This window comes from Perognathus longimembris, chromosome 11, assembly GCF_023159225.1.
Source record: "Perognathus longimembris pacificus isolate PPM17 chromosome 11, ASM2315922v1, whole genome shotgun sequence".
NCBI classification, from domain to species: domain Eukaryota; kingdom Metazoa; phylum Chordata; class Mammalia; order Rodentia; family Heteromyidae; genus Perognathus; species Perognathus longimembris.
In genome coordinates, this window is record NC_063171.1 from 41,520,118 (window position 1) to 41,539,171 (window position 19,054).

General features: G+C 53.2%; 1 protein-coding gene across 1 annotated transcript; it reads right to left on the reverse strand.

Moving 5' to 3' along the window:
* Nucleotides 1-478: 478 nt before the first annotated feature.
* Npr1 (natriuretic peptide receptor 1) lies at nucleotides 479-16,062 on the reverse strand. Its single transcript, XM_048357188.1, has 22 exons — nucleotides 15,194-16,062; nucleotides 14,317-14,516; nucleotides 12,566-12,679; nucleotides 11,831-11,966; nucleotides 11,334-11,425; nucleotides 10,088-10,223; nucleotides 9,805-9,889; nucleotides 9,003-9,123; nucleotides 7,778-7,852; nucleotides 7,531-7,608; nucleotides 7,013-7,117; nucleotides 6,421-6,492; nucleotides 6,148-6,304; nucleotides 5,286-5,441; nucleotides 4,871-5,039; nucleotides 3,588-3,734; nucleotides 3,367-3,490; nucleotides 3,135-3,203; nucleotides 2,648-2,822; nucleotides 2,339-2,437; nucleotides 1,230-1,321; nucleotides 479-1,088 (listed from the first exon to the last, which is right to left on the reverse strand). The coding sequence occupies exons 1-22, from the start codon at nucleotides 15,918-15,920 to the stop codon at nucleotides 1,026-1,028; spliced, it is 3,192 nt and encodes a 1,063-aa protein (XP_048213145.1). The 5' UTR covers nucleotides 15,921-16,062; the 3' UTR covers nucleotides 479-1,025.
* Between the last annotated feature and the right edge of the window lie 2,992 nt (nucleotides 16,063-19,054).

Sequence of the window (19,054 nt, forward strand, 5' to 3'; positions counted from 1 at the left end):
CTTTTTTCATTGAGTTCCCACCTATATCAGACGTACAAAGGCAACGGGAATAAACTCACCATGCCTTAGGATGGGCATAACTCAGAGAAATGGCACCAAACTAGTCATGTTCTTCAGTACTACAACATAAAGGCTAGTTTCTCTTGAAAATGTCTTTGATGAAGCAAAAAGATATATATATATATATTAACATGTAAAGGGTTTATTATCTTAATAAATAAGGATCTAAAGTTATTTTGGTCGTTTTAATATCTAATATGGCCAGTAGTGATAGATATAGCCCACATAAACATGAGCTCTTATTGGCTGTGGATAAAATTACAGTACTGCTGAGACATTCATCAGCTGTCCCATGGTCTCTTCAAAGTTGAAGGTGGCTGCAGCTTGTTCAGACCCCACATTCCCAGCTTGAGAAATGAGTCTTTCTGAAGCAGAGGCTGTGTTTTCCAATAATCCTCTCTCCCTCAAGAAGAGACGGTCACTGGAAGAACGCTTTTAATGTTTCCACTCACGGAGGAGCAAGGCATACAGGCTCAAATCCCTTCTTGTTCCCCTGGCACTATATCTACTATTAGCTTAGGAGGTGATAGTTGGCTCTTGTGGACTACGCCAAGTTCTGGGCTCCCAGACTCCCTTCATTCACTTCAGGTTTCTTTCTCTCCTGACAAAAGTCACAGTGTAGCAAAGTAGAGGGTTCCGGAATCCACATCCAGTGGGGTGGTGTGTGTGTGTGTGTGTGTGTGTGTGTGTGTGTGTGTTCATACATGTGCACCACTGTGTGTGACTATTTGCTTCGGTGACTCCTGTGAGCGGTGAGGTTCCTCACACCAGTCCACTCTCAGAGGCCACATCTTAGGTCTCCATGGGGAGATAGTTTAGGTTTGCACACCAGAGCTGTTCAGAACGCTTCTCCAATCCTTGATCCTTCCACAATGGTAGGGCTGCTGTGGACATGAGAAGGCCTGGTACCTCCAGTGCCTCTGGCCCAGGGAAGGGAGGTGCAGAAGGATAGCAGAGGAGACAGGTCAGCCTCGAGTGCTACTCCCACGCTCTCCTAGGAGCCAGTATGTTCGAACCTTGCCTTTGCCCTGGAGGGAATAAGAACAGGAAGCTGGGCAGGGAGTGACTTAATCACCTGCCCCAATCAGAGGGTAGGATTAGGGATGGGAGCCTTGGGACCCTCTAGAACCCAAGGAGTGGTTGAAGAGAGAGGTTTCTTCCTTCTTTACCTTCATTTCCACATCCCCTCGAAGCTCCAATTCAAAACCATCAAACTCTTCCAGGACAGCTTTGGTCTCGGAAGACAAGTGGATCTTCAGGGCTGGGTAGGACAGGGGAGAAAGAAGATAATGTGTAAGGAAACTGGAGCAGTACGGTGAAGGCAGAGACGTCAGGGACTAGCTGTGTAGACAATGGCTTTCCCAACTTTCTTTGGCCCTGGAAATTTCTTAATTCTGAGAAGTTCCACCCCCTCCATGTCATATTGGGTCCTGGGGCTTGAACTCAGGTACCAGTGGCTCATATCTGTAATCCTAGCTGCTCAGGAGGTTGAAGTGGTGAGTCAAAGCCAACCTGGGCAGGAAAGTCCATATTCTTTCTTTCTTTCTTTCTTTTTTTGTCAGGGCCTAGGCACTGGCCCTGAGCTCTTCAGCTCAAGGCTGATGCTCCACCACTTTGAGCCACAGCGCCACTCCTGGTTTTCACATGGTTAGGTTGCAGATAAGAATCTCACGGACTTTCCTGCTCAGGCTGGCTGTGAACCAACCAGGATCCTCATATCGCAGCCTCCTGAGTAGCTAGGATTACAACTATGAGCCACCGATGCTCAGCTTAATCCTTTTTATTTTATTTATTTATTTATTTTTGGCCAGTCCTGGGCCTTGAACTCAGGGCCTAAGCACTGTCCCTGGCTTCCTTTTGCTCAAGGCTAGCACTTCTGCCACTTGAGCCACAGCGCCACTTCTGGCCGTTTTCCATATATGTGGTGCTGGGGAATCAAACCCAGGGCCTCATGTATACGAGGCAAGCTCTCTTGCCACTAGGCCATATCCCCAGCCCAGCTTAATCCTTTTTAATAAAATAGGTTTTGTGTAGGGTGGTGTTGCCTAGTTGTAGACTATAACAAAAGTTCTCTGAGCATGCTTAAAGTGGGCTAGAATAAGCGATGAGGTTAGCTGTATTAAATGCATTTTTACTACAACATTTTCAACTTCACAACTGTTAATTCCATCGTAAATGGAGGAGCATAGGTATTAGGGAAGGGGAGCTACATGGAGCTGCCATGGAGTGGCCCTTGGTGACCCCTCCCTCCTCATTCCTTCTCAGAGGGGCCCTGTACCTTCTCCATTGGACTCCATTCTTGAAGCTGTGTTCACTGTGTCCCCAAAGAGGCAGTAACGGGGCATCTTCAACCCTACCACGCCAGCACATACAGGGCCTGGGAGGGGCAAGGAAGGAACAGAAGAAGATCAAGGTAGGACAGAGGAGAGAAGGTCCCAGTTCTGTGTGTGTGTGTGTGTGTGTGTGTGTGTGTGTATGTGTTCCGTGTATGTGTTCCTTGTATGTGTTCTAAGGGGGTGAAGTGAGAGACTGGGCCCAGGGGCAACTTCGCAGCTCCTTTTCTTCCCCATGTTACTGGCAGCCTCACCTGTGTGGATGCCAATCCGCAAGCGCAGCTGCTCCTGAGGCCGGTGGCGGATGCGGAAGGAGCGCACGGCATCCAGGAGGGCCAGCGCCATGCGAGCCACCTCACGGGCATGCAGACGCCCATTGCGCACTGGGAGCCCAGACACCACCATGTAGGCGTCGCCAATAGTCTCCACCTGTGTGTGTGTGCATGTGAGAGCGAGAGGGGAGAAGAGAACACAGGACGGGAGTTGTAGGACTCTGTTCTCTGGGTTACTGGCCTGCCACCCTATGTGCACTGTCTTTCTGTTGCCCACCCACCTGCCAGCTGGCTGCTGTCTGTGCTCTTCCCCCATCCGTGGGGCTTGCTGTTCCTCAGTGTCCCTGTGTCACTTTCTGCCCAGGTCCCTTGGTTTCCTCTCCCATTCTGCCTGCTCCTCATGACCATTTCCCCACCCCAGGGTCTGTGTCTGTCTGTCTGCCCCTTCCCAGCCTTAGCATATCCTCACCTTGTACACATCAAAGTTGTCAATGACAGCATCAAAGCAAGTGTACAAGTCATTGAGCAGGGTCACCACCTGGAAGGTACAAGAAGCCAAAAGGAAAAGGGAATAAGGGCCCCAAAATGTGACAGGCCAGTCACAGGCTGGACAAAGCAAGCCTGAAGACAGAACAAGGGATGGAAAACGGTTGCCAAACTGACTCACCTGGTCTGCTCCCTGTGATGGAACCCTGGCTTACCTGCATGGGTGTGCTCTCTGCCGACAGGGCTGTGAACCCCACAATGTCGCTGAAGTAGATGGTTACACTGTCAAAGGCCTCCGCCTGAACTGTCTCCCCACGCTTCAGCTGCTCAGCCACGGAGCTGAGGGGGCAGGGCAGGTGCAGAACAGAGGGTGAGGTGCAGTAAGGGTGAGCTGTGTAAGGGAGTGGGGAGGGGAGAATCAGAGATTGGCACTCACTGAGGCAGAATCTGGTAGAGCAGGGCCTCGGCCTTGCGCTTCTCTTCCAGGTAGGCCTGTGTCCGCTCCTCTACCAGCTCCTCTAGGTTGTTGGCGTACTGCTCCATGCGGGAAAGCAGGTTGTCCAGGATGTTGCTGCTGTTCTCCCTGAGGACACCATGGGGGGGGGGGGGGTGGAGACAGAGCTGGTGAGAGAGAAGATGCCGCTCTGGTCCTGCCCTGGAATGCCCACCCTGAAGGCACAGGCTCTGTCAGCCTACCCCCAGCGGCAGATCCCTTGGGAGGGTCTGGGCTTGGGACACAGAGGGAGAGGAATGAGCAAGGGAAAAAAGCAGAAAGGAAGTTCAAGTCATCTCTGAGGAAGCTTTAAACATCCATGTCTTGTGTGTGTGTGTGTGTGTGTGTGTGTGTGTGTGTGTGTGTGTGCTAGTCCTGGAGTTTGAACTCCAGGAACCCTGGCTCTGTTCCTCAGCTTTTGTACTCAAGGCTAGCATGAGCACTCTACCACTTGAGCCATAGCTCCATGTCTGGCTTTTTGGTGGTTAACTAAAGATAAAGAGTCTCACAGACTTTCTTGCCTGGGCAGGATTTGAATGACCAGATCTCAGCCTAGGATTACAGGTGTGAGCCACAGTGTCCAGCTTTGTCAGCTTTTTTTCTTTTTCCAAAATATTCATATTGGGGCTTGAATTCAGGGCCTAGAGTTCTAGTTTTTGCTCTCAAGACTTGAGCCACACTACCATTTCTGGCTATTTGCTGATTTATCAGAGATAAGAGTCTCTCTGATTTGTCTACCTGGGCTGACTTGCAACCTGGATCCTCAGATCTCAGCTTCCTGAATAACTAGGATTCCAGGTGTGAGCCATTGCTGTTGAACACAAGTTAGACAGGTCGAGGAAAAAAGCAGCAGATGGGTGTGTCTGGGAGAATTGGGCCCCTGTGGGTCCCCTGGAAAGGGAGACTAAAGGGCTGGGGCTGGAGTTTTGAGGAGAGGAGGGCAAGGCTATGGGCAGGAGGTGAGGAGGCCAGGAGTGGATGGCCTATTTATTCTGCACCCAACTGAAAAGTCTGTGGCCAGTGTGGAGAGAGTGGGCAGGAAAGGATGTGGGTTGATGGTGGTGGAGGAAAGGGGTGTGAATTCTAGGAGATGTTTGGGACAGCTAGGCCATTTAGCACTTGCAGAGGGTTGGGCTCCCTCGGATGCTACAGGGACAGGCTTAAGTGTGAGGTTTATGAGGGCTGATGGTGTGGATGTAGAAGAAGCCAACACTAATATTAGTGACCTGTTAAACTTGCGCAGCGTCAGCCGGATCTGCTGGAAGGGTGGCCGTTCCTGTGGGTCCTCAGCCCAGCACCGCTGCATCAGATGTCCTATCTCTTCCAGGTGGCTCTGCAGTGTCAGGGAAGGCCGGAAGGGGGGCTTCTCGCCCCGAGTCACACGCTCGATGATCTCTGTATCGGGAGGAGAGGAGCTGAGGGGTAGGGGTGAGCCAAGGACTCAGTCAGAGATGGGGCAAGCAGCTAGGGAAGGTTGGGGATAGTGAGGCCCAGGGTGTGGGCAGAGGTCGTTGGGGCAAAGGGTGGTGGCTGGCACCTACTCCACAAGGAATGGTTTGGTGTCTTTCCAGAGGTCCTTCGCCCTGAGGGTGGGACTAGCTGAGAATGGCAGGGGTAAGGGGCCGTATGGTTCTCTCTTACCTTTTGGGCTGAGGTCCAGACCTTCTACGTGGAAGACCCCACTCCTAAGGGCAATCTCCTGGAGGATGATCCCAAAGCTGTACACATCACCAGCCTGGGAGCCCCGGGCAGGGGGCGAAGCCATGCGCAGGAGCTCTGGAGCTGTCCATAGCTTTTCTGTGGGTCAGAGGTCAGGAGTCACGGGGCAAGGGAGCCCCAAAGCTAAAAGATAAGGGACTTCACATTCCAGTGGAAAGAGAAAAGCTAACAAATGAATATGAGGAAACAATGCAACGATAAAAGGAAAACAGAAGAGTGTAGTAACACTGGGAAAGGGGCTTCAGCTGGGGCGGGGGATTAAGTAAGGCTTTGAGTTGGTCGTGGCAGTGCGCGCCTGGCATCCCAACCACTCAGGAAGGATTGTGGTTGGAGCTTGCTTTGTGAGGCCCTATCTGAAAAAATAAACTAAACAAGGCCGGGGGGGCGGGGGGGGGCTCCAAGCGATAGGGTGCCTAGGCCTGGCAAGTGTGAGGCCCTGAGTTCAAACTTTAGTACCAACAAGGAGGGAAAATATGCTTTGAACCAGGGCTGTGTTTGGGATTGGTCTGGATACACTGCAGATGCATAAACCCAGCTTAGTCTGACTGGCCTCTTTAGTGGTTTTATTTAGTTATTTTTACGGTGCTGGGGATCAAATCCAGAGCTCCGCATGTGCTAGGCAAGCATTCTGCTACTGAGCTACCATTCCAGCCCACCCCCACCCCCCTTTTTACTGATGGGTCCAGAGACAGGAGAAGTACACCCAAACCCTACAGAGGCCAGGCCTCCGTGTCCCTACTGGGCTATGTAGCAGTGGATGCTAGGAATCAAGGCTTAGGCTCACTGGCAAACAGGATGTGTCCTTGGTCTGGCTCTGGGTCCCTGAAGCTCTCCAGCCCGTAGTCGGTGATCTTAAGCACAAAGCGACCATCTACCACACAGTTGGATGACTTGAGGTTCCCATGGGAGCAAATGGCTCCATTGTGGAGAAATAGCATTCCCTAGGAACATGGTGGGGAGGGGGGGAAGGGGAAAGGCAGAAGTCATGGGCCTGGCCAAGAGGAGAAGCATATCTTCTCTCCCCTGGCCTCATCGGACTGGCTTTTCCCGGGCTTACTTTGACAATGTCATTGGTGAGTGAGTACCGGAACATCCAGTCCAAGGTGATGCTCTCATTCTCCAGGATGTCCTACTGGGGCAGTGAGAGTCAGACCTGTACCCTGCAGACCTCCTGGGGGCAGAGGGAGGGTGCCAGGGTCCTACCGACTTAAGCTGATGGAACAAGCCAGGCCTCTGGATTTACTCTACGCCCACCATCCTCCCCCGACTCCATTTAGTAGATGGGGCCAATAAAAGCCAGAAAAACAGAGGCTTGCCTGGGGTCATGTGACTAATCAAGAGCAAAGCTAGGAGAGCTGGGTGTTGGTGGCTCACGCCTGGAATCCTAACTCAAGAAGCTGAGATCTGAGGCTTGCAGTTCAAAGCCAACCCAGCAAAGGAAGATCAGTGAGACTCATCTCCAATGAACCAGAAAAAGGTTGGCTATGGAGCTGTGACTCAAATGGTTGAGTGCCAATCTTGAGCAGGAAAGCTAAGAGAGTGAGGCCTTCAGTTCAAGCCCCAATACTGGCACACAAAAAAGGAAAAGAAAAAAAAAAGACAGAGCAAGGGTTAGAACTCAGGCTTCCTGACCATCCCCCTGTTCTCACCTGCAGGCTCCCACGGGGACAGTACTCTGTGAGGATGCAGATGTTGGGGGGGTCTGTACAGGCACCCACAAACCTGGTGAGATGTTCATTCTGTACATCCCGCATCTGCAGGGGAAGGGCAGCATCAGGGGCCTGGTTCTGCCCTCCCTCCTCACCAAGTGTCCTGCTGGCCTTGGGGACCCAGCACTCTTCCTAACTCTCCAGTCATTTTCTGCAGACATGGCTGAGACCTTCCCTTGATGCCCACCCTGCGAGTCAGGCCATCCTCCCCCAGAATCTGCCACCCCATCCCTCTACACCCATGTTCTCCACGCCCAGGGCCACCAGGTGTGACCCTCCAAAGACCTTCCAGTGATTTCTCATCTTATGACTGATTCTCCTGTGAGGCCCCTTCGCAGACTTGTGCCCCTAGCTTTGCTAGGGTTACCCTGAGGTCCTCCCTAACCAGTCTGCCAACCCAACCCCTGGTGTCCCCATAGGACCCTCCCCAGGCCACCAGCTCACCCCCCCCACATTACATGCTTCAGTTCAAACAGGACTTTCCGCGTCAGCTCAATGCGTTTACGGTTCACGTGTTTCACAGCCACGAGGTTACCCTGGGTAAAGAATGGAGATTGTCGCTGGGCAGGGCAGGGCCTGGTTCCCTGGGAACTCCACCTGTTCCTGACAACCATATCTGCCCCCACAGCTTCCACCTGCTCCTTGAAAGCCCACCTTAGGACCCTCCCTCAGTCCTCAGAACACACACCCCCTCCCCAGGCCCACCTTATAGTATGCTGTCTTGGCAAAGACTTGGAACTGGCCTTCTGTGGTTAACAAGGAGCCATAATTGGAGCCTCTCTGTAGGGGTAGGGAGGAGGAGTGGTCAGCTCAGGGGCAGTCTGCATCCTGGGTACCCTGCCTTAATCTTTGTGTTACCCTTCCTTATGTGCCTCAACATGAACATTAATTTGTGCATATGCACTGACACAGACACCAACAGACAGACACACAGAGCGACTTGCTTGCTTGGCTGGCATTTTACCATTTGAACCATAGCTCCAGCCTGCTGGGCCGGCCTGCCTTCCTTCCTTCCTTCCTTCCTTCCTCCCTCTCTCTCTCCCTCCCTCCCTTCCTTCCTTCCTCACTCTCTTCCTTCCCTCACTCCTTCTTTTCTCTCTCTCTCTTCCCTCTCTTCCCCTTCCCTTTCCTCTTTTCCTTTCCAGTGTGCCAGTACTGGAGCTTGAACTCAGGGACCTGAGAGCAGTCCCTTAGCTTTCATTTGAACTACAGCACCACTTCTAGCTTTTTGGGGGTTAATTAGAGATAAGAGTCTCTAGGATTTTCCTGCCTGGGCTGGCTTTGTACCTTGATCTTCAGATCTCAGATCTCAGCCTCCTGAGTCATTAGTATTACAGGGGTGAGCCAACAGCAGTAGACTATCGCTAGTTATTTTGTAAATAAAAATCTCTTGGAGGGCTGGGAATATGGCCTAGTGGCAAGAGTGCTCGCTTCATATACATGAAACCCTAGGTTCGATTCTTCAGCACCACATATATAGAAAATGGCCAGAAGTGGTGCTGTGGTTCAAGTGGCAGAGTGCTAGCCTTGAACAAAAAGAAGCCAGGGACAGTGCGCAGGCCCTGAGTTCAAGGCCCAGGATTGGCAAACAAACAACAACAACAAAAAAACTCTTGGATTTTTCTGTCCAGGTTGGCTCTGGACTTTGATCCTCTGAATCTCAGCTTCCTGAGTTGCTAGGCTTACAGGCTTGAGCCACCAGCACCTGGGTAACTTGCTTATATTTGTGTGTTCATATACACTGTCTCTTTTGACCTTTGTGGCTCTTTTGCTGTAATCTTGTCTGAGACAGTCTCAGAGATGGAATGTGACTTGCTCAAGGTCACACAGCACGTGAAAGCAGGGCTTTCCCGTCAGGCATTGCTTTCAGTACCCAGTTTCCCCACAGACACCAGGGCTCCTCCCCAGCCCCCCAGGCCAGGGTTCTTACCCCACTCAGGGTCAGCCGGCTGCCCGCACTCCGGAGATGCCTCTCAAGGCTGCTGGGCTGCAGGTCCTCCCAGCGTACCCGCCAAAACTCGGAGGCCAGCTCCTTCTCTAGCTGCATTTTCCTGGGGCATGATGCCTGCACCTGAGCCCCTGACCCTGGCAGGGGTGCTCAGCAGCCCTTCCTTGGAGCCCTATGACTTCTCTGACTTCTCCATGTGTTAAGAAATGGGTGAGGGAATTCTCTCCCTTGGGTCGGGAGGAATGGGTGAAATTCTGCCTCACTGGGAATGTGGGGGGTGAGGGTGGGGTTACTCAATCTCAATGTCCTCCTTCGGAGATTGGGGGAGCCTTCATATTTGCTTCAACTTTAATCATATGTATGAGAAGCTAAGCCTAACACACAATACGTGCTTAATCACCATTGATTTTCTTCCTTCTCTTTCCTGCCCAATTAACTTCCCCTGGGCTTTCATTTCCGCCTCCACTGGAAGGCAGAAAGGCGGGTCATTCATCCTTCATCTCCCTCTCTCCACCCCAGGTTGGGCATCTGGTACCCGGCACGGCTCAGCATCTCAGCTCAACTAACAAGAGCCTCAGGAGAGCACTGGGCTGCGATGACAAGACCCAACTCCTCTGCGCCTTCCTACATCCTGACCCTCCCAGACCATGCCTACCCTGTCCCTTCTTCTGCTCCCTTCTCTCAGTCCCATGTCTCTCCTGAGCTGCTATCATCCATTCACCCCTTCCTCCTCCCCTCTAGATCCCTCCAGCCTCACCCAGCACCCCCCTGCGGCATGGCTCACCTGTAGATGAAGAAGGACACAATCAGGATGCTGAGTAGGGAGAGGCTCCCCACCAAAGCCAGCACCTCCAGGGTGGAAAAGTTGTCTGTAGGAGAGTCCAAATTCAAGCAAGAGAGATTTGGGTTAGACAGCAGGAGGAAGAACCTTCAGATATTCACTCAGTGAACAGAGATGACAGATGAAAGGAAGAAAAGGCAAGAAGGTGGCTGGCCCCCAGAAAAGCCTCCGGTGGGGGAAGAGGCACCATCTCCAGAATGGAGGCTAGAAAGCAAAGGCTCATCACCTTGGTTGCAGGCTGGGTCCTCGTTGTCAAAGCCACATTTAGGGATGTCAGGAGGAGGGTACCCCAGGGGCCAGTAGAGTTGGCGCCCTGACACGGCCACCAGCTCTTGGGAAGTCCCATTGTAGTTCAGTACAACCTGTGGGAGAGCAGCAGAGATGGGTGTCAAGCGCCTGGCATGCGGCCTCCAGCGGCCCAGTCCTGCCTCCCGCCGTCCCAGGGCCTGCATCTGGAATGCCAAACTCTCCGTGGACCCCTGTTGTGGTGACGCTCCACTGAGACCTCACACCCATGTTCTCGCCAAGCACAGTGCCCTACTTACTAATTTCAAACCCCAGTGCCAGCTACAAAAGAAAAGGGGGGAGGGAGACTTGAAAACTACTGAAGGAGCCGGGTACCAGTAGCTCAAGACTGTAATCCTAGCGACTTGCGAGGCTGAGATCTAAAAATCGAGGTTTGAAACCAGTCCAGGCAGAAAAATCCACGAGATTCTTTTCTCAAAAAAAGAAAACCAGGGGGCTGGAAATATGGCCTAGTGGCAAGAGTGCTTGCTTCATATACATGAAGCCCTGGGTTCAATTCTCCAGCACCACATATAAAGAAAACGGCCAGAAGTGGCGCTGTGGCTCAAGTGGTAGAGTGCTAGCCTTGAGCAAAAAGAAGCCAGGGATAGTGCTCAGGCCCTGAGTCCAAGGCCCAGGACTGGCCAAAAAAAAAAAAAGAAAACCACCAAAAACAAACAAAACAAGAGCTTTATAGAGAAGCCTCCATACAGAGACTTACCCTTCTATTCACAGGGTTTATGATTTTGTTTGAAGCACAGAAACAGCCTCATCTGTATTCCCAGGCCTCTTCTATGCCCCCCTCTCCCAAAGCCTTCCCTACATGAGCTGATCCTCGTGCTTTTGGCCTGGGCCCCTCGCTGCATCTAATGCACTTACCGAGCTGTTCACATGTGTGCTTCTTGGCCCAGTGTCCTGTCCCTGTCTGCTGGGTGAGGGTCTTACCCACCTTATGAGCTCCCAAAGAGAAGAAAGTGCTCGCTCCTCAAACCCAGTTCCCTGAGGGCAATACCTGAGTCCCTATCATTCTGGTTGCTCCACCAGACTGGAACTGGTCTGTTTTATCCAGGGCTCCTATAGCTGTCTGGGCTGCTACAATGACCGCAGAGGAGATTGGGGCCCTGACAGGGATACAGGGGGAAAGCAGGAGGCTGAGATGGCACTGTTTTCTGGGTGCACAAACTTACTCTGAAGGCACCAGTCTCAGGATCTGTATCCCAGAGGGCGAAGTCTGTCTCCCGATCTCCACGGCTGTCTATCTTGAGGTATCCTGTCACGCCTGTGGACACGAGGGAAGATGGCTGTTTTGAGAGAATGGGAAGTGAAAGAGAGATCCTGCTCCATCTCTCATTCTCTGATCCATACACACACACACACACACACACACACACACACAAACACACACTCACATAGAATAACAACAAAAGGGACTGTTGTGTGGGCAGCAGGAATGGCTGAGATTGGGCACAAAGGACTTGATGGAACTCAGAGACAGAGACAGGGGAAGAGAGCCTGAAGGAAGCTAAGTTCCTTACAGGGGGGAAAAAAAAAAAGATGCGTGGAGGCAGCTATCAATCTATGTTCAGGAGCTATAGGCTTCCTGTGGCCTACTGCTGGGGCACCTGGGTCACCCTCCCCCTACCACCCCCAAGGCAGTCCCTTCCAGCCACCTCCAGGCCCTGACCTTGGAAACTTCGGTTCCACATCCGCTGAGTGATGTCCTCTCCATCAGTGACGCTTCCCCCTTGTGCCAGAATCTCTGTCACTGCCTGGATATAGAGCAGGAGCCCATCGTGGAAGGATGCTGGGATGATGTTCTCCTGTGGGGCAGAGTTTAGCCAGGATGACATAGATGAAGGGCACAGGGTGCGGTGCTATGGTAGGTATGGCAGTGGCAGGGAGTGGGAACAGGATGCACTGGCAGCTTGGAAGGAGCTGCAGAAGACAATAACCACATGATAGACAGCTGTGACTACAGAAAAGATGCCATCATACCAGGTGCTGGTGACTCACACCTGTAATCCTAGGTGCTCAGGAGGCTGAGCTCTAAGCATCACGGTTCAAAGTCAGCCTAGGTAGGAAAGTCCATGAGACTCTTATCTCCAACTAACCACCACAAAACCAGAAGTGGAGCTGTGGCTCAAAATGGTAGGGTGCTAGCCTTGAGCAAAAGAGCTCAGGGACAGTGCCCAGGCCCTGAGTTCAAGCTCCATGACAAACAAAAAAAAAGAAAGGAAAAAGATGCCATCAAATAGACCACCACTCTCTGAATCATGCTAGGCAGGTGGGGCAAGACATGTCAACCTTCTGGTCTGATGAGGACTCTTGCCCTCCAACAACAGTTGAGATTCAGAAACAATAGGAAAGGAGCACCACAATCCAGCAATCCACACTGGAGAGCCCCTGTACCCCCTCCTACCAGACCATCCTCCAAGGTGAAGTTGAACTGTTCCTGGGCCAAGAGTTTTAGCTGCATCAGAAATTCCAAGTACTCAGGATTATCTGGTTCTTTATAAGTGATGATTTTGGCAGCCTAAGGAAGAGGTAAATGGAAAAGGGAGAGCTAGGAGCTGACTTCGATCCTCCCAATATCCTGAGGCTCCAGTTGTCTGCAGTCCACCACGGAGACCTGTTTCTATGCTCAGTCAAGGTCAAACTCGACTGTCCTGCATGAGGTGATGCTTGCCCTTGAGCAAGGGATTCAAAGTCCTGTCCAATCTTCCCATTTCAAACTTGTTTTCTTATTCTATTTATTTTTCTGGCTCCAAAGCCCCACATATTTCATTGCCTGACTCCCTGTAAACATCAAGAACTGCTTGTCTAGCTAGGCATGGTGGGACATCTGTAATCTCAGCACTCAGGAAGCTGTGTTCTACTAAAGCTGAGTGCCAGTGGCTCATACCTGTAATCCTAGTTACTCAGGAGACTGATATTTGAGGATCATGGTTCAACGCTAGCCTGGGCAGAAAAGTTCATTGAGATTCCTTTCTCTCTCTCTCTCTCTCTCTCTCTCTCTCTCTCTCTCTCTCTCTCTCTCTCTCTCGTCAGTCATGGGGCTTGAACTCCTGGCCTGAGCACTTTCCCTGAGCTTTTTCACTCAAGTCTAGCACTCTACTACTTTGAGCCACAGTGCCACTTCTGGTTTTCTGGTGGTTAATTGGAAATAAGAGTCTCACAGACTTTCTTGCCTGGGCTGGCTTTGAACTATGGTCCCCATACCTCAGCCTCCTGTGTAGCAGGGATTACAGGCGTGAGCCATGGGCATCTGGCTTCATTAAGACTCTTTATCTCCAATTAACCACCAAAAAACCCTGGAAGTGGAGCTGGGGCTCAAGTGGTAGAATACCAGCCTTGAGGCGGAAAAAGCCAAGGGATAGTCAGACATCCAGACCAAGAAATTCACCTTTAGTCCTACTAAAGAGGCTAAGCCATCCCAAGTAAGTGAAAAGCAGCTTCACCTAAAGCTGCTTGACCCTTGCAAAAGAAAGGAAGGAGAGAGATCAAGCATAATTGTTACTTCATTTGCATGTTTTAAAGAAGTTAAATGGGTACTCAGTAAATACCAGTTACACCCAGAACCAAGAATTAAAGAATATTTTGATTGCTTAAATGGCTCATTCCTTTGTTTGCCAGTTTTAGTGGAATTGCAATCATTATTTGTGATCACTAACTGCCAATTCTGCTTCTGTATGTCTACTTGCACTATTTTACCTGTGTGTGGTACATGTGATTTTTACCCCATGACCACCTGCAAGTGGTACATGTGATTTTTGCCTTTAAAAGCCCAGCCCTACTGAGGCCCAGGGCTGTTTGTCACCATCCTGGTGGTGGCGATCAGATGCTGTGCACAGCTAAATAAAAGACTCCTAGCCCGACTGACTGAGTGCTGGTGACTACTGTCGCATGGGCATGTGTGCGTTCGATGTCCAGTATACAACAGAGAGCACCCAGGGCCTGAGTGCAAGCTCTCCTATTAGCACAAGGAAAAGAAAAAAAAAAGTTCTATCAGGCTTGAGTACCCTGTCTAAAACAAGAAATAAACCAATCAAAAGAGAAAAACTCCCTGTTTTCTGGAATCCTTTTAGATACTTAGGAGCACAGTTAGTGCCCAGGATATTGTATCCCCAGCTTGAAGACCCACAGTCTAGGTTTCAAAATGCCGGTACTCACCTGGAAGGCCTGGCGGGCACTGGCATCCTGCCCATCTCCTCTCTCCCAGGGCCTGCGAGGAGCAGGGCCGTGTGCCCCTTGCAGGCTTTGCCCAAAGATATCCAGGTGGAAGAAAACATAATCCTCCCCAGTGAGGCCAATATCCAGGGCTAGCAGCATCAGGGTCCTGAAGGTGTCTGGGGGGCTGCAGATGTAGATAACTGGAGAGGAAGAGAGCCAGAGAAGGGCGAGGGGCACTTGCTGGGGGCAATGGGGAGGAAGTCCTCAGCGGGTGGCGCTTCAATGGCAACTCCAGGCCCAGCCTTAAGCAGGAGAAAGATGGAGGGTAGGAGGAGGTATGGAGGGCGGAAGCAAAAGGAGCTGAGCTAGAGGAGAGGGGAAGAGAGGAGCGATTGAAAGAAAGGTGAGGCCAGGACCCTGGGGAGAGAAGGGGTCGGCTGAAGAGAGGATGGGGAGAAGGTGCGGGTGAGCAAAGCGGGGAGAGGCTGGAGGAGGGGAGAAGGCCCGCATCGGGACGAGAAAACAGCCGAGAAAAAAAACACACAAAACACCAAAACGGATGGGAGCATGCTAAGAGGGCTAAATCCAGGCATTCTCTCCCTTCCCCTGTGTGGGGGAAGGGGAAGGGAAAAGGGAAGGGGAGGCAGGGATGGGAGAGAGGGTCGGAACATAAATGGGGCAGTGTCGGGAGGTGTGTGTGTGGGGGGGGGGGAGACGGAGAGAAGAACTAGAAAGTCGGTTAAGAAGGATTGGATCGTCTGAGGCAGGAATGAAAATCCCAGACCGGCCTAGAGAGAAGGCAGAGGTGCCTAGGCCAGGCGAAGGGGAAAGGGCCCGGGGCCTGGCGGCGGGAGGAGCCGGGTAGCCCGCCTCTCACCTCGGCCTTTGCGCCGCACGGTCCGCAGCAGCAGGGTGTAGTGGTCGCGGTCGCCCTCGGCGAAGGCCAGGTGGTCGACGGTGATGTTGAGGCGGTCTTGCACGCGCATGTACAGCCCCTCCACCAGGAAGAAGCAGGGCTCGTCATCGTCGGGCCGGTCGGCGTAGAGCACCAGCGCCTGGCGCTCCCAGCCCAGCCGTCGGTGTAGCGCCGCCACGAAGTCGCCTAGCTTGGCGTGGCTGGGCCCCGAGCGGGTGGTCAGCGCGAACTCTTCCTTGACCCCGAAGCCCACCGCCGGGGCTCCCGCGGTCAGCAGCGGCACCCGCCAGTGCGCCGTGAAGCGTCCCACCGGGGCGGCGGCGTACACGCAGCCCGGGCCCAGGAACGCGGCGGGGTGGTGTTCCCACTCGAGGTCCACCGCGGCCAGCGGGGCAGCGGTGTCCGAGCAGGCGCCCCGCGCGTTCTCGCTGCTCCCCAGCACGGTGCGGACCGTCCAGCCCGGCAGCAGGTCCGGGCGCGCCTTCACCCGGGCGAGCGCCAGCTGCACCGCCGGTCCCACGCGCGCCCAGGACCACGGGTACGAGGTGTTGGCCAGAGGCAGCACCACGGCTACCGTCAGGGTGTCTGCGTGGCTGCCCGGGAACAGCAGCAGGGGCAGCAGGGGCAGCAGGCAGCGCGCGCGGGCGCAGGCAGGGCGCCGGGGGCCCGGCATGGCCTCAGTGGGCATCGCAGCCGGCGGGCGCGGCCACCATGGTCTCCGCCGCCTCTATCGTCGGGCTCGGCGGCCCATCCTGGGCACCGGGGAGCCCCGGGTGCGGGGAGAGGCGGGGAGCGGAGCGGATCGAGGGCGCTTCCAGAGGGCGCGCTTTTCCTCCCCGCAGCCGCGACGGACGGTCCGGGTGGCGGCGAAGCGCGAGAGGCCGGGCGCGCTGCGTGGGGGCGCGCGGAGGGCGTCGCCCGGCAGGTGGGAGCGAGGAGAAGGAGAGCGTCCGGCGCGAGGCGACCCCGATGTGAGCGGGAAAGCGAGCGGGCGAGAGCTGGGAAGCGACAGAAGTGGAGCGGCCGCCGGCGCTCCGGGGAGAAGGAGGGTGGGAGCCGAGGGCGCGCGGGAGGGAAGGGGAGTCGGTGCGCGTCGGCGCGAGCGAGCGCCTGGCCCGGAGAGTGTGCCAGAGGGGGCGTCCGGACGGCCCGAGGCTGTGCCTGCGAGGGAGGGGGGGGTGCTGGAGGGGCGACGGGGACCGCGGCCAAGCTCCGAACCCTCCCTCTCGGCGGCTTCCCCTCCCAGCCTCCGAGACCGCGGAGCCCGAACAGCCGATCCTGGATCTTTAACTCCTTCCTCGCTGTCCGAAGTCCGGAGGGCTCCTCTCCGCGTCAGCCCGCGCGCTCTCCGAGTAGCCCCGGGCTTCCCGCCGCTCCGCCTCCCCCGACGTTTTCCTCTCCCGCCTGCAGGGCGCCCTCACCGGGATGGGCGTCTGGGGAGGGGTGGGGAGGAGTGGGGAGGGCTGAACCCCTGAGGAGTGCGGACGCAGCGCGCGGGAGGCCGGGGGAAGGGTCGGTCGGACGGCTGGCGCCCCACTTCCCACCGGGTTCCCTGTGGGGAAGAGGGCAGGAGGTGTGGGTTGGAGATCTGGGCAGGCGAAGGTGTATGGACGCGTGTGTCTGTCTGGGGGTTGGCAGGGAGGGGTGATGGGTTTCTAAGGAAAACGCATAGAAGTGAAGGCGAGGCAGGGTCCTAAGGTACCCAGTCCATCCGCGATTTCCTTCTTTTTTCCTCTTCGCGGCCTCTTGAAAGCGGCAGGTGCGTGTGGGGAGGGGGCGCAGTTAACTCTTCGGTTCTGAAAGATAGTGGGAAGAAGGTGGGGAGAGCGGGGCTGCCTGGTTGGGGGGGGGGCGGGGAGAGCTGTGAACTCACGGAGGTGTGCTTTCTGGAGGAGGGCCGTTCAAGTGGCATCTGTGATGGCCGTGGGAGGTGGTGTTGGAAACGATCTTCCGAGGCGTCAAAGATCAGGGGAGGGCTTCGGGGCACTTGACCCTCCTGGCCCCTGGTCTGGAGCTCTGTGGAGCCAGGCTGCCCTCTAGTGGCCAGCAGGTGTTAGTGGCGCTGCGGCGTCGCCTGGCGCGCGCGCCAAGCTGGCCCCAGCCTCTGCAAACATGTGTGCGCGGGGTGAGAAGTGAGCCGACTCCGGGAGGAGCCTTGTGACTCATTTCCAGGCCTGCCCTTTCTGCCCTCTGCCCTCTTCCTTTCCTTGCACCTAGTGGCCTTTAGAGGCCTCTGGTGTTTACCATTTGCTTCTAGGCAATTTTTTTTTTAAAGGCTAGGCTGATCAAAATTCTATTTGCTAGCCGGCCATTTCTTTTAAAGGTTAGGTTGAAAGCATCCCATCTTGTGCAAAGAGACTTTTCAGCATCAGTTACTGCATTTAGATCACTGCTAGGAAGTAGTCACAGCAGGCCTCCAGCTACTCTCACACCCAGGTTGCTGTGCTTCCACATAAGATTTCACAAAGGGGGGCTGGGAATATGGCCTAGTGGTAAAGTGCTTGCCTCTTATACATGAAGCCCTAGATTCGATTCCTCACCACCACATATATAGAAAATGGCCAGAAGTGGCGCTGTGGCTCAAGTGCCAGAGTGCTAGCCTTGAGCAAAAAGAAGCCAAGGACAGTGCTCAGGCCCTGAGTCCAAGCCCCAGGACTGGCCAAAAACAACAACAACAACAAAACAAAACAAGATTTCACAAAGGGTGCAAAACAAGTTTTGAATTAGTCTGATTTTGGGATACCCGAGTTACAGTGTCATAGTACAGCTCAGATGTACCTGCCTCTTATTTTAGAATGGTGGGTACTTCTGTCCTAGATAGTAACAACTCTCATGGCCTAGAATTTCCTTCCCCAACTCGAGTGTCCAATTTTCCTCTTGACAACCCAATTGTGACCTTGAGAAAACTTGTTTAGTAGATCAGCAAGAAGGCTTGTGGGATTCTCCATGGCTTTTCAAAAGAAACAAAGCAAAACAAATGTCTACAGTTAACCTTCAGTGTGTCCCGTGTCTGCTACATGCCAAGGGCATAAGAATGAATATATATAGTTTGTGCCTTTGAGGACAAATAGCCATAATGCAATCTGCATTAAGTACTACTAGAAAGTCATAAGTAAGGTGCTAAGAGGCCTAATTGAGGGCTAGTAATTCTGCCTGGATTGGGGCTAGGAAGATCTTCAAAAGAGAAGTTATTCAAAAAGAATAGAAGGATGAGAAAGGTATTCTGTATAAAGAGAGCCAATATTGAAGCATATTTTCTTTTTTTTTTTTTTGCCAGTCCTGGGCCTTGAACTCAGGGCCTGAACACTGTCCCTGGCTTCTTTTTGCTCAAGGCTAGCACTCTGCCACTTGAGCCACAGCGCCACTTCTGGCCATTTTCTATATATGTGGTGGTGAGGAATCGAACCCAGGGCTTCATGTATACGAGGCAAGCACTCAACACTAGGCCATATTCCCAGCCCCTGAAGCATATTTTCTGTATGTGGAATTTAGGATACCTTTGAATGTTCCTGTTGTTTAGAGCTTGTGGCCTTATGGCTGATTTCACATGGCAGGCAGGCTTTGTTTGGCTTGCATTCTTACAATATATATATATATTTTTTTATTAATTGGACATAAATTTTTTACAAGGTGTTGTGCAAAGAGGGTGCAGTTACATAGTAGGGCAGTGTGTACATTTCTTATGATATCTTACAACCTGTTTTTCTATCCCTTGTCTAGGTCAGGTTGACATATATGCAATATACAATGTATCAAGAACATATACAGTATTCACAGACTTGGTCTCTACTGTCTCTCCGTCTCCCTTTGTTAACAGTCATA